Source organism: Crinia signifera, chromosome 3 (genome assembly GCF_055691185.1).
Source record: "Crinia signifera chromosome 3, ASM5569118v1, whole genome shotgun sequence".
NCBI lineage: Eukaryota > Metazoa > Chordata > Amphibia > Anura > Myobatrachidae > Crinia > Crinia signifera.
This window is the reverse complement of record NC_139219.1, coordinates 227,993,603-228,010,871: the sequence shown is the minus strand read 5'-3', so window position 1 is coordinate 228,010,871 and position 17,269 is coordinate 227,993,603. Positions and strand designations below refer to the sequence as shown.

The window sequence follows — 17,269 nt, the reverse complement described above, 5'->3', positions numbered from 1 at the left end:
CTTCTGCCTCACCTGCAGTGCACATGGTTTTGTCCATCTAAGAAATATTTTGTCAGAAAGAGTGAGCTAGAATAAGGGCCACAGTTCCTGCTAGAGCCTGTACAAAAATAGCCCTGTCTATCATAGTTACATAATACATGCTAGAATTGTTTTGGCCTTTTTTGTTGCTATGTGACACTGAGCACTACACCCCAGTTTGTTGTCTATTTGGACTCCTAGATCCTTTTCAAGTACTGAATTACCCAATTCCTCCCAGCTTAGGTTATAACTAGCACACTGGTTATGTCTTCCAAGGTGCATAACCTTGCATTTATCCACATTGAACCTCATCTTCCACTTTTTTGCCCACTCGTCTAGATTGTCAAGATAATTTTGAAGCGTGGTGACATCTTCTCATGATTTAATAACTTTGCTCAGTTTTGTGTCATCTGCAAAGATGGATATATTGCTGAGCAACCCCGTCCCAATATCGTTAATAAAAATGTTAAACAAAATGGGCCCCAGGACTGAACACTGTGGCACTCTACTTAGTATTGGTATCATATTTAATACAGCACTGTTCACAACCACTCTTTGTTCTCTATTACACAGCCAGTTCCCTACCCATCTGCAGATATTTTCCCCTAATCCCAGGTCCTCCATTTTATTTACCAACCTCTAGTGTGGTACTGTATCAAAAGCTTTAGCAAAATCTAGGAAAATCACATCTACAGCGTTTCCATTATCAAGGTTTTTGCTAACCTCCTCATAGAAACCTAGTAAATTAGTTTGGCATGAATGATTTTTCACAAACCCATGCTGGTTAATACTGAGTAAGCTATGAAGGTCTAAATATTCCTGGATACCGTCCCTTAAAAATCCTTCAAATAGTTTACCCACTATTGATGTTAAACTCACATGTCTGTAATTAGCTGGATCCTCCCTTTTTCCTTTTTTGAATATTGTCACTACCTCAGCTATTCTCCAGTCTTTTGGTACCTTACCTGATGATAGTGAATTATCAAAGATGTAATGTAGAGGGGTCGCTAGTTCCTCCCTTAATTCCATTAGTACCCTAGGATGAATCCCATCTGGCCCTGGTGATTTGTTTGTTTTGATTTTGCTGAATCTCAATATTATTTCCTCGGTCGTGAAATCAATATTGTGATTGGCTTGTTTGTCCCATTTGTGGTACGTGTGCGTTCCACTGTCTGCTCTCCCTTAGTAAACACTGATGAGAAGAACTCATTTAACAGTTCTGCTTTTCCCCTATCCTCCGTAAAACTTTTTCCATTGATATTGGTTAATGAGCCTATGTTCTCCTTAATTAGCCGCTTACTATTTATGTATTTGAAAAACTTCTTGGGGTTTGTTTTGCTTTCACTGGCTATGCTCTTTTCATAATCCCTTTTAGCTACTTTGATTACCCCTTTAAAAGTTTTGTTTGATTCTTTGTATTTGTTGAACGCCTCCTCATTTAAGTTAATTTTATAGAATTTAAATGCTCTTGTTTTATTGTTGATTGCTGACCTAGCCAGTCCTCCCTCTCCTGTCTCTCTAGCCCGTCCTCCCTCTTCTGTCTCACTAGCCAGTCCTCCCTATTTTGTCTCACTAGCCAGTCCTCCCATTAACATCATTCAACATTCAATGTAGACCTTTTTTGGAATAAAAAAAGACAATTAATTTAAATATTTAAACGAGACTGAATTATAAAACAAAAATTTGGACTGAAAAAGGGTAATAAAGTTGGTTACCTAATGGAAAATAGTGTATAGTGCTGATATAATAATTCACAATAACTGATACGTCCACTGCCACACAGCTCAAAGCTCAATGCCAGTCAGTCACCCACTGTTGTTACTGCAAAGGAAGATGCTGAGACTTAGTGGATTGGCGCCGCCTCACTCTCAGCTCCTGAACTTCACAGAAAATCCCAGCAGCCTTGTGGCGACTGTGAAATCCAACGAGAGGCTGACAGTGACTTCAGCAGCATTTTTGCAGGCAGTGCTGGCTGTGGCTGTGTAGTGCGGAAATCAGAGACACACCCGGCTCATGCTGTTCTCCACTTTCAGTACCAGTGGTTTGCGTGATTCAGGGGGGGGGAGTGTGGGAGCCCCAGAACAATTGGTCCTGTCGCCCCTCCTTGGATCCAGCTATGGTATCATGTATGGAATGTAAATATCCTATATGTGTGACTGCTAATTATTGCTTGCATTTTCTTTATTTTTTTTACATTTCTTTTTACTTTTATAGGGAAATAGTTGAATGTGACCTCACATTTCTAGGTTTACTGATCCTAGAAAATCGACTTAAGACAGAGACAAATTTGGTATTGCAGGAGCTCAATGAAGCAAACATTAGAACTGTCATGGTGACAGGTACTGTATATATTTATTCATACTGTATATTTCATGTAACTAATTATAAGAACTGTAGTTTGGACTGGTAGGAGTTAGAATTAGATTTATGTTATGATTCCGAACAATTATATAAATATACAAATTAATTTAATAATAACTCATTATTAATACAACACATACTTGCCAACCCTCCCGCATTCAGCAGGAGGGTCCCACTTTTTGCTTGACCCTCCCGCTGCCCCGCAAAGCCCCTCATACCTCCCGGTTTCTGGGATTATTTTCTGGAAATTCGGACTGCGCATGCACGCGTCCGTACTGGCTTGGGGCGGGGCCTGTGTGGGGGAGTCACAGCCCGCCACCGCGGTGTTATGGGTAGCGGTGACCAGCTCCTGTGCGTACAGACCGGAAGTCTGTGCATCAGGTCATCTGGCACTGCAGTCGGGGCTTCCCTGAGGCTGGGCCCGCCTCCACACTCAGCTCCGTGTTACACAGACCAGCTCTTCCTGCCTCTCCGCCTCTGCCTCCCTCCCTCACCACATGGCTGGTTCCCTGCAAGTCCCTGACATGAGAAACAACACAGCCAGCTGAGTGCTGTGTGCACTGAGGAAATGGGGGCTGGTGTATTATGTATGTGTACTGGGTGTAATATGGGGCTGCTATGTATAATTTAATATGTTGTGTGCAATGTGCTGCATGTACTAGCTGTGTGTAATGTATTATGGTGTTGTGTACATTATGCTTTGTGCACAGGGTGTAATATGGGGGGGTGCTGTGTACATGTAAATGGGTGTAATATGGGGGGAAGCTGCATGTGATATACTATAGTGTTTTGTGCAATGTGCTGTGTGTACTGTGCAGGGTGTAATATGGGGGAGGGGGGGTGCTGTGTATATGTAATTACGTGTAATATGGGGGGGGGGGGGGGGAATCTGCATGTACAGTAATATACTATAATGTTTTGTGCAATGTGCTGTGTGTACTGTACAGGGTGTAATATGGGGGAGGGGGTGCTGTGTATATGTAATGGGTGTAATATGGGGGGAAGCTGCATGTGATATATTATGGTGTTTTGTAGAATGTGCTGTGTGTACAGGGTGTAATATGGGAGGGGGGTGCTGTGTATAATGTACTATGATGTGTGGCTGAGTACCCTGGTGGCCTACAAATTGAAGCGCAGCTCTAGAAATCCCCTAAGCCGCCTCCTTTCACAATATGGACTGTGCATGCACAAGTTAAAAACGAACAGGGACAGGGTTTAAAAGGAAGGCTGGTAGTACTGTGGGAAGGGACACAGCGAGTGGCCCCAGCCCAAGCACCATGTCTGTCATCATGTAGCTGAGGTATCAGTGTGTGTAGCCAGTACTGCACTTTGTACTTTACATTTTACCTGCCACTGCAGGGCACACCCCTGAGTGACAGTAGACACGCCCATGGGTGGAGATAGACACGCCCTTTGGGTAAAATGTGGTACATCCCCCCCCCCATGGCACTCCACACGATGCCCTACAGTGTGATCTATAATCTCCCTGAAACTACTTTTCAAAAGTAGGCAAGTATGATACAACAAAACCAACAATGAGAGCTTGATTCAGAAATGGACGCAATCAGTGGCGTAGCTACAGGGGTCGCAGCAGTCGCAACTGCGACCGGGCCCCTGAGCCAGGGGGACCCAACCCCCGCCACTGTCCGGCCGTCCTGGAAGAGGGTAGCGAACAGCACCCGTTCCCAGTGGTGCTTTGTGGGCCCGGCCAGCGTGCGTCGCGCTGACGTCACGCGGCAAGGGGTCCCCTTCCTATTGGCTGCCTGCGGCTGGGGACGGGACACGGTGGCCGTATCGGAGCTGTGATTGGCTGCAGCGGCTCCGGTTCCCCCTGATGCTGCAGATAGAGCGGTGTTAGAGGAAGGACAGTCGCCGCTGCCGCGCTGCGTATTCGCGTGTGTTTCACTGGCCGCCGCCGCCTACACGTAAGTCTCCTCTGTTGTAGTATCGTCTGCTGAAAAGAGGAAAATCTCATAGAATTCATTGCATAACAACTAGAAAATGTACACATTGTAGTAACCCAGAGCAACCATTCATCAATGAACTGTAATGGGTGTAGTGAAAATATAAACAGACCGAGATTTTAATTTTGTTGTATGTAGGGGGGCCCCAAGCTGACCTTTCGCACCAGGGCCCATGAACCCTTAGCTACGCCCCTGGACGCAATGCCAATGTTGGATGCAGTGAAGTGATTTCTTTCCACTGCACATGTGTCATTCTTTCCTCAGGGCCGGTGCTAGGGTGTTTGGCGCCCTCCTGCAAAATACTAATTTGCGTCCTCATATACCTTTTGGCGCACACAGCAAAAAATGGCTTGATTTCACAAGAAGCATTCCACATTTCATATTACACCACACAGTAGCACAATCTTAATCACAATGCCCACAGTAGTAGTGACATTTTCCATAAGTTGTGATGAGAGGGGGGGGGGGGGGGGGGGCAGGTGGAGAGAGGGATAGAGGGAGCAATAGAGTGTGGGGTCTGGGCACATGTGCACACAGGAGACACACTGAAAGACGCTGACACAAGGACACACAGATGCTGACAAGGTGACACTCAAATTCTGACACACCGACAAACTAACACATGGACATGCAGACAGATGCTGACAAACAGGCAGCCAATGACATACAGTATATACTTTGACACACAGATGTGGACACACGCAGACACTTACAAGCTAACACACAGACGCTGACACAAAGCCATACTCTGACACACGGACACTGACATATAGAGACATGGATTCCGATACACAGATGATGACACTCGGACAGCAAATGACATACTGACACAAATATACCGCAGTTATATATATATATATATATATATATATATATATATATATATCTATATATAAAATATATAGATATATATATATATATTTCATACGTGTGTGTAAATTAAAAAGTTAAATGAGTGCCTACCCGTATGTGGACCCAGGCTGAGAGCAGAAACAACAGGAGGTTCAGGGGGCCCTGAGAGCATGCCAGAGATGCAGAGGAGCCGGATTCGGGACACTGTAGGAAGTGGGAGGGAGTGCGGCTGCTGCTCACTGGACAGGGGGAGGAGGGTGGCAACAGCCGTGACAGAGAGGGGAAGCAGCTCTCTGCTCTGCAAAGCTGCCGCCTGCGCTGTGCTCAGTGCATGTCACTGCTTGTGACTGCAATTCCAGACATGGTCACTTCCAGTTACTCCCACACATCCAAGGTGCCCATATACAGTACAATTATTGTATGCAATTTGGACTAGATTGCATCGCATTGCATATGTTTTGCGATGTAATGCAATCGAGTCCAAATTGCATACAATAATTGTACCGTGTATGGGCACCTTTACTTTTGACAGCTATATGATATAACCATATGGTTACAAGAAGGCAGCTTATCTGCCAAGGTGTGTGCAGTGGTTGCATCTTTGTACACAAGTTTAAAATGCATATAAATACGAATCCCAGCAGCTGCGACATTGCTGTTTACAGGATCTCATCTGAGCATTTGTGTCCATCTCTGAATTGGGCCCTGAGTTCACCAATATTTATATAATTGGAAAAGTGCTAAATAGTGTCCTTCTTCTACTTCTTCTTCTTCTTCTTCTTCTGCTTCTTCTTCTTCTCAATTGTTTATATGGCACCACAAGTGCCTAGCAAAGTGCATAAACAAATGCGCACACACTAAAACAGTGACTTATATTACAAGACAATGTATGACAAGTACATGGTATGTATCAGTGGTCATAGTAATCAAATAATTAACAGAGTGGCAGAAACCTATAGTTAGGTGGAATTGAAGGGAATATGGATTAAATGATAGTATTAGAGAAGCCAAAGCACATGAGGATAGAGGGCCCTGGGGGGGCCGAGCAGACTGACAGGGGTGACACGGATGGGGTAGACAGTGAGCATGGAACAGAGGGTTAGGATGAGAGATGGCTAGGTTTGGTGAAGAATTGGGTCTTGAGAACCCGTAGAGAGGTGGAGAGTTAGATATGGGCCCTTATTCTGATCAGTGCGGCCGGATCCGAATATGCGGCGAGGACCGTGCGTGCAAAACCCCGCCTTCCATACGGATCGCCAACTCCGTCCGTATGCGGTAAGAAGCTTGCCGAACGGACCGCACGTGTATTTTTCACGGAATACGCCTCCTCCATCTCAGGGAACCTCCCCCATCATTCGATGGTCACAGACCATCGAATGCTGGACCAAGTGTTCCACCAGCTCCTGCAACCTCAGACCACACGGACATTTTTCCGTGCAAAAGCAGGGATCTGGGCGGGCAGCTGACATCCGGCGATGTCATATGTCCGCCCCCTATACGTGCGTCACGACTGCATTACCATACATACGCCCAGCGTTTGCATGGGAACGCCCATGAAACGCGGGGCATATGCATATGGTAATGAGCCCAAATAGCCCTTCACGCCCCTCTCCACCCCCTGTTCGTAGTGTCCACATTTCATGCGGGATTTCGCCGTACGCCCCGCTCGCACATGCGCAGAGACGCCTCTGCACATGCGCAGACACAAAACATTGGCGGCACGAACGCACGCGGTTATTACCGCACCAACCAGAATAAGGCCCCATGGAGAGGTATATCATTTCAGAGATAGTTAGCAGCAAGTGCAAAAGGTGGGAATGGGAGGAAGTAATTAGTAGGCAGTAGAGGCAGCATGTATTTGTGAAGCAAAGTGGGTGGGTGGGAGTATGATATTAATAGGGGTATTCAACTGCCTTTTTTAGGAAAAATTTTGATTTGCCCTTTTCAGATGTTTTTACCTAGGCAACACATTTTCACAGGTGAAAAACACATGGATCAGTGAGTCAGGTGAAATTGTATGAGTTTCATTTTTCAGTCATTTCACCCCTAAAAAAGGATGAAAATGCATATGCCCAAAAGGGTTCAATTTATTAAAGCATCTAAAAATGAAGAGGTGATTTTGCCCATAGCATCCTATAGGATTATGTCTATCATTTTGTAGGATGTAATAGAGAAATGATAGACACGATCTGATTGGTTGCTTTGGACAACACATCTTTTCATTTTAGAAGCTTTAGTAGATTTACTGCTAAAAGGGTGGGTGATCAGTGTGAAGGGAGATAAGATCAGAGATGTAAATGGGAGAAGAATGGGTGCAGGCTTTGTGAGTGTGAGAAGCTTAAATTGGATTCTGCAGGGGACCCAGTTTTGGGCTTGTAAGGGAGGGGAGGCAAACTTAATAGGTTTGGAAAGAAAAATGAGCTGCACAGCAGCATGGAGAACAAACGGCTGAGGCCTTTGTCAGGGAGACGTTACAAGGAAGTTACAATACCCAAATCTAGAGAGGACCATGTAGTGGATAAGGATCTTAGTAGCGTCCAGGGTGAGATCCTGGGAATATGTTTGAGATATAATTGCAGGACTGTGAGAGGGAATGTTGAATGTGGAGAGGGATGAGAAAAGGATAACTCTAAGACAGCGCACGTTGGGGCTAGCTGAGATGGTTGTGCCAACAATAAATATTGAAATTGTGGGAACTACGGTTATCTATGCAGGAGGGTGAGAAGATGATCAGCTCTGGCTTAGACATATTCAGTTTAACAAAATACTGGAACATTCAGGAAGGTATAGCAGAGAGACAGTGGAAATGCGAGTGAGGAGAGAGGGAGAGTTCAGGGGAGGAAAGGTAGATCTGAGCGTCATCAGCTTAGAGAGGTTATTGGAGGTAAAAAAAGTGGATCTAAAGAGGACATATCGAGTGAGAAGAGGAGAGGTCCTGAAACAGAGCAATGGGGGACACCAGCTGTAAATGGAAGTGCATGGAGGTGTAGTCATGAGTCGAGACACAGAATGAATGGTCAGAGATTTTGGAGAACAGCCAAGCTAGGGCAGTGTCACATGGACTGGGTGAGTGAGGCATCTGAAAGAGGATGGGGTGGTCCACAGTATCAAAAACAGTAGAAAGGTCAAGGAAAATGAGCAGAGAGCAGTGGCCCCTGGATTTGGCAAAAAGGAGATAATTTCTGACTTTCATGTAAGCATTGAGTTTGTAGGCAAATATAGAGATGGGTCAGTAGTTGGAAAGAGTGTTAGGATTAAGTGTTGGTCTATTTTAAAAAATGGGCGAAAAAATAGTATGCCTTGAATGAAGAGGGGACAGTGTCTGATAATTGAGGAGATGAACAATTTAGGAACAGGCAGAAGAGATTTAAATGGAGGCGGTGCAAGGGGATGGGGGTCAAAGAGGGGGGGCACCAGATTAGGGTCATGACTTCATCTTCAGATACAGAGTGGGGGGGAGTCATAGGTGGTGACAAGGGCATAGCTACCATAGGAGCAGGGAGTACAGCGGCTGTGAGCCTACCTTGTATGTATTTATGTTTTTTAAGGTTGCTGAAGGCATGCGTTAGGAAACGGGATATGGCATCACTGGGAGGTGACGGGATCTCGTGGCCTGATTTGCATTTTCAGCACTCTGAGGGACTGGGAGGTGCTGGCTGCCTCCTGGGAGTGCTATGGCTGCAGGGCTGGCTTCTACACCGTGACAGGTGCCAGGTACTGCACATAAGGTTAGAGTGCCACACCCTTCTCCTGTCACTGAGCAGGAGCTGCTATTTTGGTGTCACCCGCACCCACCACACCTTCGTTTTGATGACACTGCTGGCAGCCCTGTAATGTGACATCATGTGAACTAGGGCACTACTATAGTTTATAAAATACACAAGGACACTGCTATGGAGCATGACATTAACTAGGGCAGGGGTCCACAAACTATTTTGCTCTGGGACCCCATCAGACAATAAAAATAATGACAGGACCCCAGCAAGTTACTGCAGAAGGTCATCACATAACATGTGTGGTCAGCACACAGCACACACATGGCAGCATTGTGGAGGCACACAATTATGGGAGGAGTCTAACATAACAGACAATGCAACAGATTTTTCAGACTCCTTGAATCGCTGACTGAGCTTAGAAAAGTCCTCAGCCTGATGGGTAGCAACATGGAGTCGTGACTCCATGCTGAGACGGTTGTGACCCACTTTTGAGGTCAGGACCCACAGTTTGAGAATCGCTGAACTAAGACACTACTATATTTCAGTGATACCCTGTTCTCACTGCAGGCAAATTCCCGGGTCTATCATGTTGACCCAGGAATTTGCCTTTTAACACGGGTTTTTCTGCAGTGTGAATGGGTCGCATACCCGAATCTCATACACGGGTAAAACCCTTCTTTTTACCCGTGTTTGAGATCCGGGTATACAGACATGGGTTGACCTGTTCACACTACAGAAAAACCCGTGTTAAAAGGCAAATTACCGGGTAGAACTTCTTCACCCGGGAATTTGCCTTGCAATGAGAACGAGAGTCGGTCCCTGCAGTCCCTGGAATTTTAATGCGGGGGAAAAGCTGGGTATTTTTCACTGACAGTGAGAATACGGTATAAATGAACAAGGCCACTGTTATGGGACAATAAATAAACAACTGCTGCAGAGAGGTGTCTCTAGAAGCATTGGAACAAGAGCCTCTACAGTATGCTGCTGCTAGGAGAACTGGTCTCCTCTTTTTGATTTATGTGCAGGGAGGGAGGTTACACTCGTGCAGTGAGCTGTGGCAATTCAAAGCAAAGTAAATACAGCTTTTGGTACTTGTGTATTATAGCGGCGCCCCCGATGTTGGTCGTACGATGTTTTTATCGAATCGCATAGCATGCCATACACGCGATTTTTGCCCCCTATACGATGAAAAATTGTATAAGCACCCAAATGGGTGCTTACAATGTTAAATGCACCCCCACGCCACCCCCCCCCCCACTATAAACGTGAACCCGAAGCGTGGCGAGCGGCGGATGTACGCGTCCTACGACCTTTTCATACCCCCACTATCCATGTCGGCGTGGAGTTGAGAATATAAAGTGTGGCGAGCGGGCTTCACAGGTATCCGCGTCCCCTCGCGGGGCTAGCTGCGCTCGCCACGCTTCGGGCTCTGTGGCTCGCTGCGCTGGCCACACTTTATATTCTCAACTCCACGCCCATGATAGTGGGGGTATGAAAAGGTCGTAGGACGCGTACCGCCGCCCCTCGCGGGCTCGCTGTGCTCGCCACGCTTCGGGTTCAGGTTTATAGTGGGGGGGTGGCGTGGGGGTGCATTTAACATTGTAAGCACCCATTTGGGTGCTTATACAATTTTTAATCGCATCGCATACCTCCCAACATGACCCTCTCCAGGAGGGACACAATGCTCTGTTTCTGGACTTTCCCGATAATATATGATTGCCATCACCTGTTTCACACAGGTTAATTGATTAGAAAGGTGCTTCAACACAGGTGATGGCAATCATTAATTAAGGAAGAAGTCCAGAAACAGATCAATGTGTCCCTCCTGGAGAGGGTCATGTTGGGAGGTATGCATCGCATTGTATGGCATTGTATGCCATATACAATGTCATACAATTTTAAAATTGTATGACATTGTACAACATCGCGTGATATCGCATCGCATACCATCGCATGCCTTTTGGTATGCAATGTGATGGGCGCCGCTATAATACACAAGTACCCAGCTTTTTTTCTCACTGTTTTGTGCAGAGGATGTGGCCATGACGCCATGATTAGGCCATATCCTGTACCACGCCCAGTCAGGCCCTACTCTTTATGACCCTACATACCTTTCCATGCAGTTATTACAAGTTTCAATGTGCTTTTACTAATGTAGAAATCTCTTCATACTGTACAAATAGAGTCTGTCACTTCTTGTACCCACTATCATAAATCTCTTCTCGTAATGCTGCAGGTGATAACCTCCAAACAGCTGTGACAGTAGGGAAAACTTCAGGGATGATTCCTGATAACAGTGACATCATCATGTTGGAGGCCTGTGAACCTGAGAAAGATTTACCTGCATCACTTACTTGGAAATCTATGTCAGAAAACCAAACCAACAGAGACCTTTCAAAACCAAGGGTATGTTTAGATTTTTCTAAATTATATCAGATATATTAGAAGGATTAATGAGTGTTCCACAGGAAGAATGAGTTCCTAATAAGGTAGTAATAATAGGTTTAGTATTTTCAGTTAGTGTACTTAATAATGATACTGTATATCCTTGTTATCCCGATGTTAGTAGTACAGTTAAGGTGTCCTAAGGACAAGTCGGACCAGTTTGCAGCTCCCTGGGAGAAAAATGGGGGGGGGGGGGGGGGGGTGTATAACGCGCTAGCTGATTATATGCTCATAAAATTGAGGTGCCAATAACGTTCATATAAAAACACATTGAATAACACCTTGAAAAAGCCACTATACTGGCGAAATACGTTGGTGAATGAGAGGGAGATCTGATCTGATCTACTATAGCTAAAAATAAAAACAGGGGTTTTTGGATTCTGCACACAGATTGAGGTAATGCCCTTCAATGTGCGGGCAATGAACCGCTTAATATTTATGTATTAATATTAGCGGGGAGGCCATCCTCACCAACTGGAGGTCAATTATCAAAAAAGAAAGGAAAGAGGAAAGAAGTTGTTAATGGATTAGACACTTGATGTTGGATGTCAGTGGAAAGAGAAAAATATATTTTTACGTTTATCTAAAAACGTGGGAGCTCCTGTTATCTTTATTAATACGATTTGGATAAGGAGGTGTTAACTTATCGTAGCAAAATAAGACTTTAAAATCAAAACATACACATACAAATATGGTGACACAAAGGAAAAGTTAAAGAGTGTGTTTTTAAAGATTAAAATATAGGCAGATGTGGCGTTTTATAATACGGGCTGAATCCCACCAGGACAATGAATTTATTGTTGAGTACTGGCACAAATGGTTAGTTATGTGAATGCCTTGTTTTGAGGCCTTTATTGGCCTTACAATATGTAACAGTTGCCTTTCTTGGCTTTATATTGTATAACACCAAGGATTTGTCTCCATATTCAGCTATGTGCTGAAATAGATACAATTGTGTTTATTTATATTTGTTTCAGCTTGCTGGCATTGTGCCCCAACATTCCACAGAGCAACAGAGCACAAACCACATAATCAGGAAATGTCAACTACATAAAAATGGCTGAGGGCTGCATAAGCCCAAGGCCATATATGAGCCCTAACTTCGGGTCAGTCAGAGATCAAGAGGCATAGCCATTAGAAGGGGTATATAATAGGTAGTATCAGGTGACCACTTCCTCTTACCTTTGTGGAAGGCTGTGGTGTTCCTGCACTGATCCGGGTAAGCTTGTCTCCAAGCGTTGTGCTCCCCCGCCAGCTGGTAGAAGCATCTCGTCCTCTCTCTGTGGCCGGGTACCAGCGTCCTAGAGTTAGTGTAATGGCGGTCCCGGCCTCTTCCCCCCCCCCTACTGCCCCCCCCCCCCACCTGCCGGCTCCGCATCTCTGTTAGTTCCTACCTCCCCGCCGAAGCGTGGTAAGAGGACACGGAGTACATGTACAGTAATCCGCCCCCCCCCCCGCGCGGGGCTCGCTGCACTTGTCACTCTGCGCTTTATAAGATCAACTCCACGCTGACGTGGATACTGGGGGTATGGACAAGTCAGGAGGACGCGTAATGCGTCCCCTTGCGGGGCTCGCTGTGCTCGCCACGCTTCAGGCTGGTGTGGATAGTGGGGGTTTCAAATGGAGGCATTTGCCAGTATGTAACATGGAGCACTGACAAATGCCTCCTTTTATTGTGCATGAGATGCACATGCGGTCGCAACCCCCCTTTGTGCAGGAGACACACGCGCTACTGAACCCCTAACCCTGTCGGCAGGGTTGCCGTACCCTGCCGCAATACTTATTGAGACGATCAAGTGTTTGAGATGCTCAAGCTTCTCAGACGCTCCTGCGTCTCAGACAGATGGAGCGCCTCTCTGCCTACGTCCGCCAGCGGATAGGGGATCATACGGGTGCCGGCGCTGTGTGAGAGGCGCTCACTAGGATTGCCAGGGATGCTGGGGACAGAGCTGCAGCTCCAGGGGACAGTACGGTGACTAGCTGCCTGATGGGGACACTACGCTGACTACGCAGGGCTGCCGTGGAGTCACTACGCTGACTGCGCTAGGCAGCCGTTGGGCTATGCTGACAACGTAGCTTATGCAAGTTAGGCAGCAATTGGGCTACGCTGATAACGTAGCTTAAAACGTAACATAGGCTGCCGCCGTGAAACGAGACCATTTTTATTACCAGAATCCAATTTTCTGCTACAGTACTTGCAATGCTCTGGTTTATTGCTTTACTGTAGTATGCTTGGTGAAAGCAGTAGAAAGACTTTATGAAAAGGTTGTGTCCCGTAGGATGGATCCATAGTTTTATAATACTTGAGGAGACCCGAAGCCCCCGGGTGGTGGGGAGGCGCTGAGAAAGTGTGGGCCCGGGGGGTCTGCGGGGCTATTATTACCCGCTGCCATCTGCACGGGGCAGCCATTTTCTAAGTGTCACTTTTCATTATAGCAGCAGGAGCCAGGAGAAACGGGACCGTGACCGCAGACAGATGCGGCAGGCCATGTACCGGCATAATGGGGAGGGGGCACACTGGGTGGCACTAGAATTTTGAATTATCGGGGGGGACAGCTAATTTTCAATAGTGTGGCCACTGAGACTGTTCTAGATAAATCATAGATAGAAACTGCTATTGGCAACGCCTCCACTTTATACTGTATGTATCTCTCAATGGTTTGCTGCATCTCTCCTCAAAGGTCTTGGCCAAGTGCACTGTGGTTCCCCACACAGAAAGTAGGAATGCTCAAGTTTTACATTTAATAGCATTATTGTTACTAATTGTCTTGATGTCAATATACAGTGACATAATTTGTCATAATAATAGGAATACATATTGTTTCCAGCATTCCCATATTGCTGTTGGTGATGGATGGATAAATAACCCCACTATTTTGGGGAACTTTCACTTCGTATTGACTGGAAAGTCCTACCAGATTATAACGGAATACTTTTACAATTTACTACCACAAGTAAGTATAAGACTATGGGCCAGATGCACTAAGCTTCAAAGTGATAAAATGGAGAGTGATAAACAGCCAGCCAATCAGCTCCTGTCTGACATTTTTCAAGCACAGTCTGTGCAGTTAGGAGCTGATTGGCTGGCTGGCCAGAATAGTGCGTGACATCTGCATCCTCCTTGCTTTTTTAATCTAACCACATCTATAGATGATGTCATTCACTGCCCTTTACAAAAAAAATAGGAGAAGTCGGGCAGCCCTGGAAAACCTGGCATGAATAACAGAAAGGAAGAGGAGAGGCTTGTCATTGGCATCACTTCCTACTATTGCAGTCTGGACTCACAGTACTAGGGGGAGATAACATCTCCTAGGAGTGCCTACCTGAACAGCATTTGATTTGCAGATAATACTTATATTGAAATCCCACTGCCAGGAAAGCCAATGCATGGACTCTGACTAGATCACTATAAATAGCTATCATTTCATAGACTGTAAATGGTAAATGATGGCTAGAAACTGCTTGTTTGGTATCGATCTCCATTAGTACTATTTGGAAGGTCTGATACATCCCCTGATACCTTCTGGAAAGCATACTGTGCAAGGCAAAGAAACAAGAAAAGGGTGTACACCACGCTAAAATCTTAGAAACAATTTAAACACGATAGTAATAAATATTAGGTGCCAATGGTATTCAATTAGAAAAAACACATTTAATAATATTGACAATATGAATTAATGAATACAGATTAAAAACAACAATTAATTTAAAATAAAGTGCTGCTGGATATGAATGCCTGAGAGGGAATTGAGAATGTTATGTCAGTTCATATGGTACCGTATCAGACTCTGGGCGGTATTCAATGAGGCTGATTCGCCATGTTTTTATGGCGATTTTGTGCTGTAAGGCGAATTTTTGACAAAAACGGTGAATCACCCTATTCAATCACCAGATGGCGAATACATTTCAAGGTTTTTTACGCCATGATTCACCGAGTAGCAATCGCTATCTTTTTATGGTGAAGTGGAATGTGAACTTTTAAAATAAAGTGTTTTGTTTTTTACATTTGGTGTTAAAAAATCAGGAATTTTATTCTGGGGAGGGGCATGCTATTTTTATTCATGTGCTGTAAGCACATGAATATATATTTAATAAAAATATATATATTTTTTTTTTACACAGACCAGCCAGCAGGGGGCCGGTGCCGAGCCGCTCATTAGATATTCATATATTCACTGCACCCGATCATTACATATGCATGATTGGGTGTAGTGAATATACCCGGTCCCCTGCCGGGGGTGGGGGGCAGCCTGTGCTGCCTGGCACCCGGGGAGCCCACCTCCCCCCCCCACAAACGTTCTGGGGCAGGCAGGGAGACTTCCATCTCCCTGCCTGCCGCCGTCCTCGGGCTCCCTGCGACATCGCCGCAGGAGTTAAAATTCGCCAGTCAGGGGCAGCGAGCCCCTGACTCGTTGAATACTGGAGCCGGCGAGGCTCCGGAACGCAGCGAGCAGTGGCGAATGTGCAGCGAATCCTAAACAGGATTCGCTGCACATCGCCAAAATGCTCATTGAATACTGCCCTCTGTTGGGAGGTGAGATCCGTTCCTATATTGCCTTTTATTTATAACCAAATTCATAACCTAGAAAAATGACACTTGCTTAAGCATGTGCATACAAACATGTATCAGGCCCATAGTGCATTGTAAGATGTTGCACCTTTGCTCATCCTTTTTGACACTTTTCTGTCTTGAAGATACTGTTAAATGGAACCATTTTTGCTAGAATGACTCCAAGGCAAAAATCAAATCTTATTGAAGAACTCCAAAAAATTGAGTAAGTGTAATAAGATTTACAACGCATTAGTCATTTTTCTATTATTCTATAGATGAAAAAGTATTTTCATAACATTTTCCATATACAATAACCATTGTGCAATAGCGACCCTGCTACTAAAACATAAATGCTGTACAAATGTAAAAGTCAAAGAATAAAACCTAAAAGTAATATGTTTCTAAAATACGATTTTCTAATTAATCTCAATTCATTGCTTTAGATTCTTTGTTGGGATGTGTGGAGATGGAGCCAATGACTGTGGGGTAAGCAAATATCATAATTAGGAAAACATGGCAATTTGTTATGTTACTATAGCATTAATTGATGACATTTATATTTTGCCCTGCAGACATATTTTAGATACATATAAGAATGGAAAAAATAGTTTTGCGCTTGTAAGTTATATGGTTGAAGCAGCTCAATTAGGAAAATATAGAATATGGTGCAATTCCTAAACTGTTTTTCCATGCAGACCATAATTGACGAGGATGAGGAGTCACATCTTTACTCAATAGAAACAGCAACTGTTCTACTAAATATACTATATGCTGTGTTGTTGTTGTTTTTTTTTACACATCCATGTGAATATTTTTAAGAAAGGTTGTTCATTCCACATTTAAAAAGACATATATATTTTAGGTTATTGGATTACATTTGCAACTGGCTATATTATAAGCAAACTGAAATATGATAATTTTGTGATAAATTGATATGTTAACACAAATCAGACATTGACTATTCAATTTATGAATTGTTCCTTTAGATATATGATATTTTATTCCCAATTTATTCCATGTCTTTCCAGTTGTGACTGGTGTTATCTAATTGTAATTAGTAGCTTTATTTATCAATATTCTTATTTCACTATCTTAGTAAAACACCTGCATGCATGCTTTCCTCCAAATAACTCCTGCCTGTCCCCACTTTACCCGTCTCAACTTTATTTCTCTCTAAGTTTTAGGGTATATATAACCGTGCTGTAAGTGTATGCGGCAGCTTCCTATATTAATAAAGATTAATAATTGTTGTTATGTGGTTTTAGGAGAGCTCTTTGTGGAGTAGTATGCAAAAAATAATAAAATTAAATTAAAATAAAAAATTAAAATTAAAATAAAATTGAAATAAGAAAGGAAGAGTG

The 17,269-nt window shown here is 44.4% G+C and overlaps 1 protein-coding gene across 1 annotated transcript in view; it reads left to right on the top strand.

Moving 5' to 3' along the window:
* Nucleotides 1-17,269, top strand: part of LOC146064270 (putative cation-transporting ATPase 13A4) — a 143,069-nt gene that overhangs the window by 91,034 nt on the left and 34,766 nt on the right. The window contains exons 18-22 of the mRNA XM_083177554.1: nt 2,233-2,357; nt 11,148-11,317; nt 14,185-14,310; nt 16,052-16,131; nt 16,352-16,394. Of these exons, the coding sequence (XP_083033680.1) occupies nt 2,233-2,357; nt 11,148-11,317; nt 14,185-14,310; nt 16,052-16,131; nt 16,352-16,394 (544 nt within the window). The remainder of the gene's footprint in view (nt 1-2,232; nt 2,358-11,147; nt 11,318-14,184; nt 14,311-16,051; nt 16,132-16,351; nt 16,395-17,269) is intronic.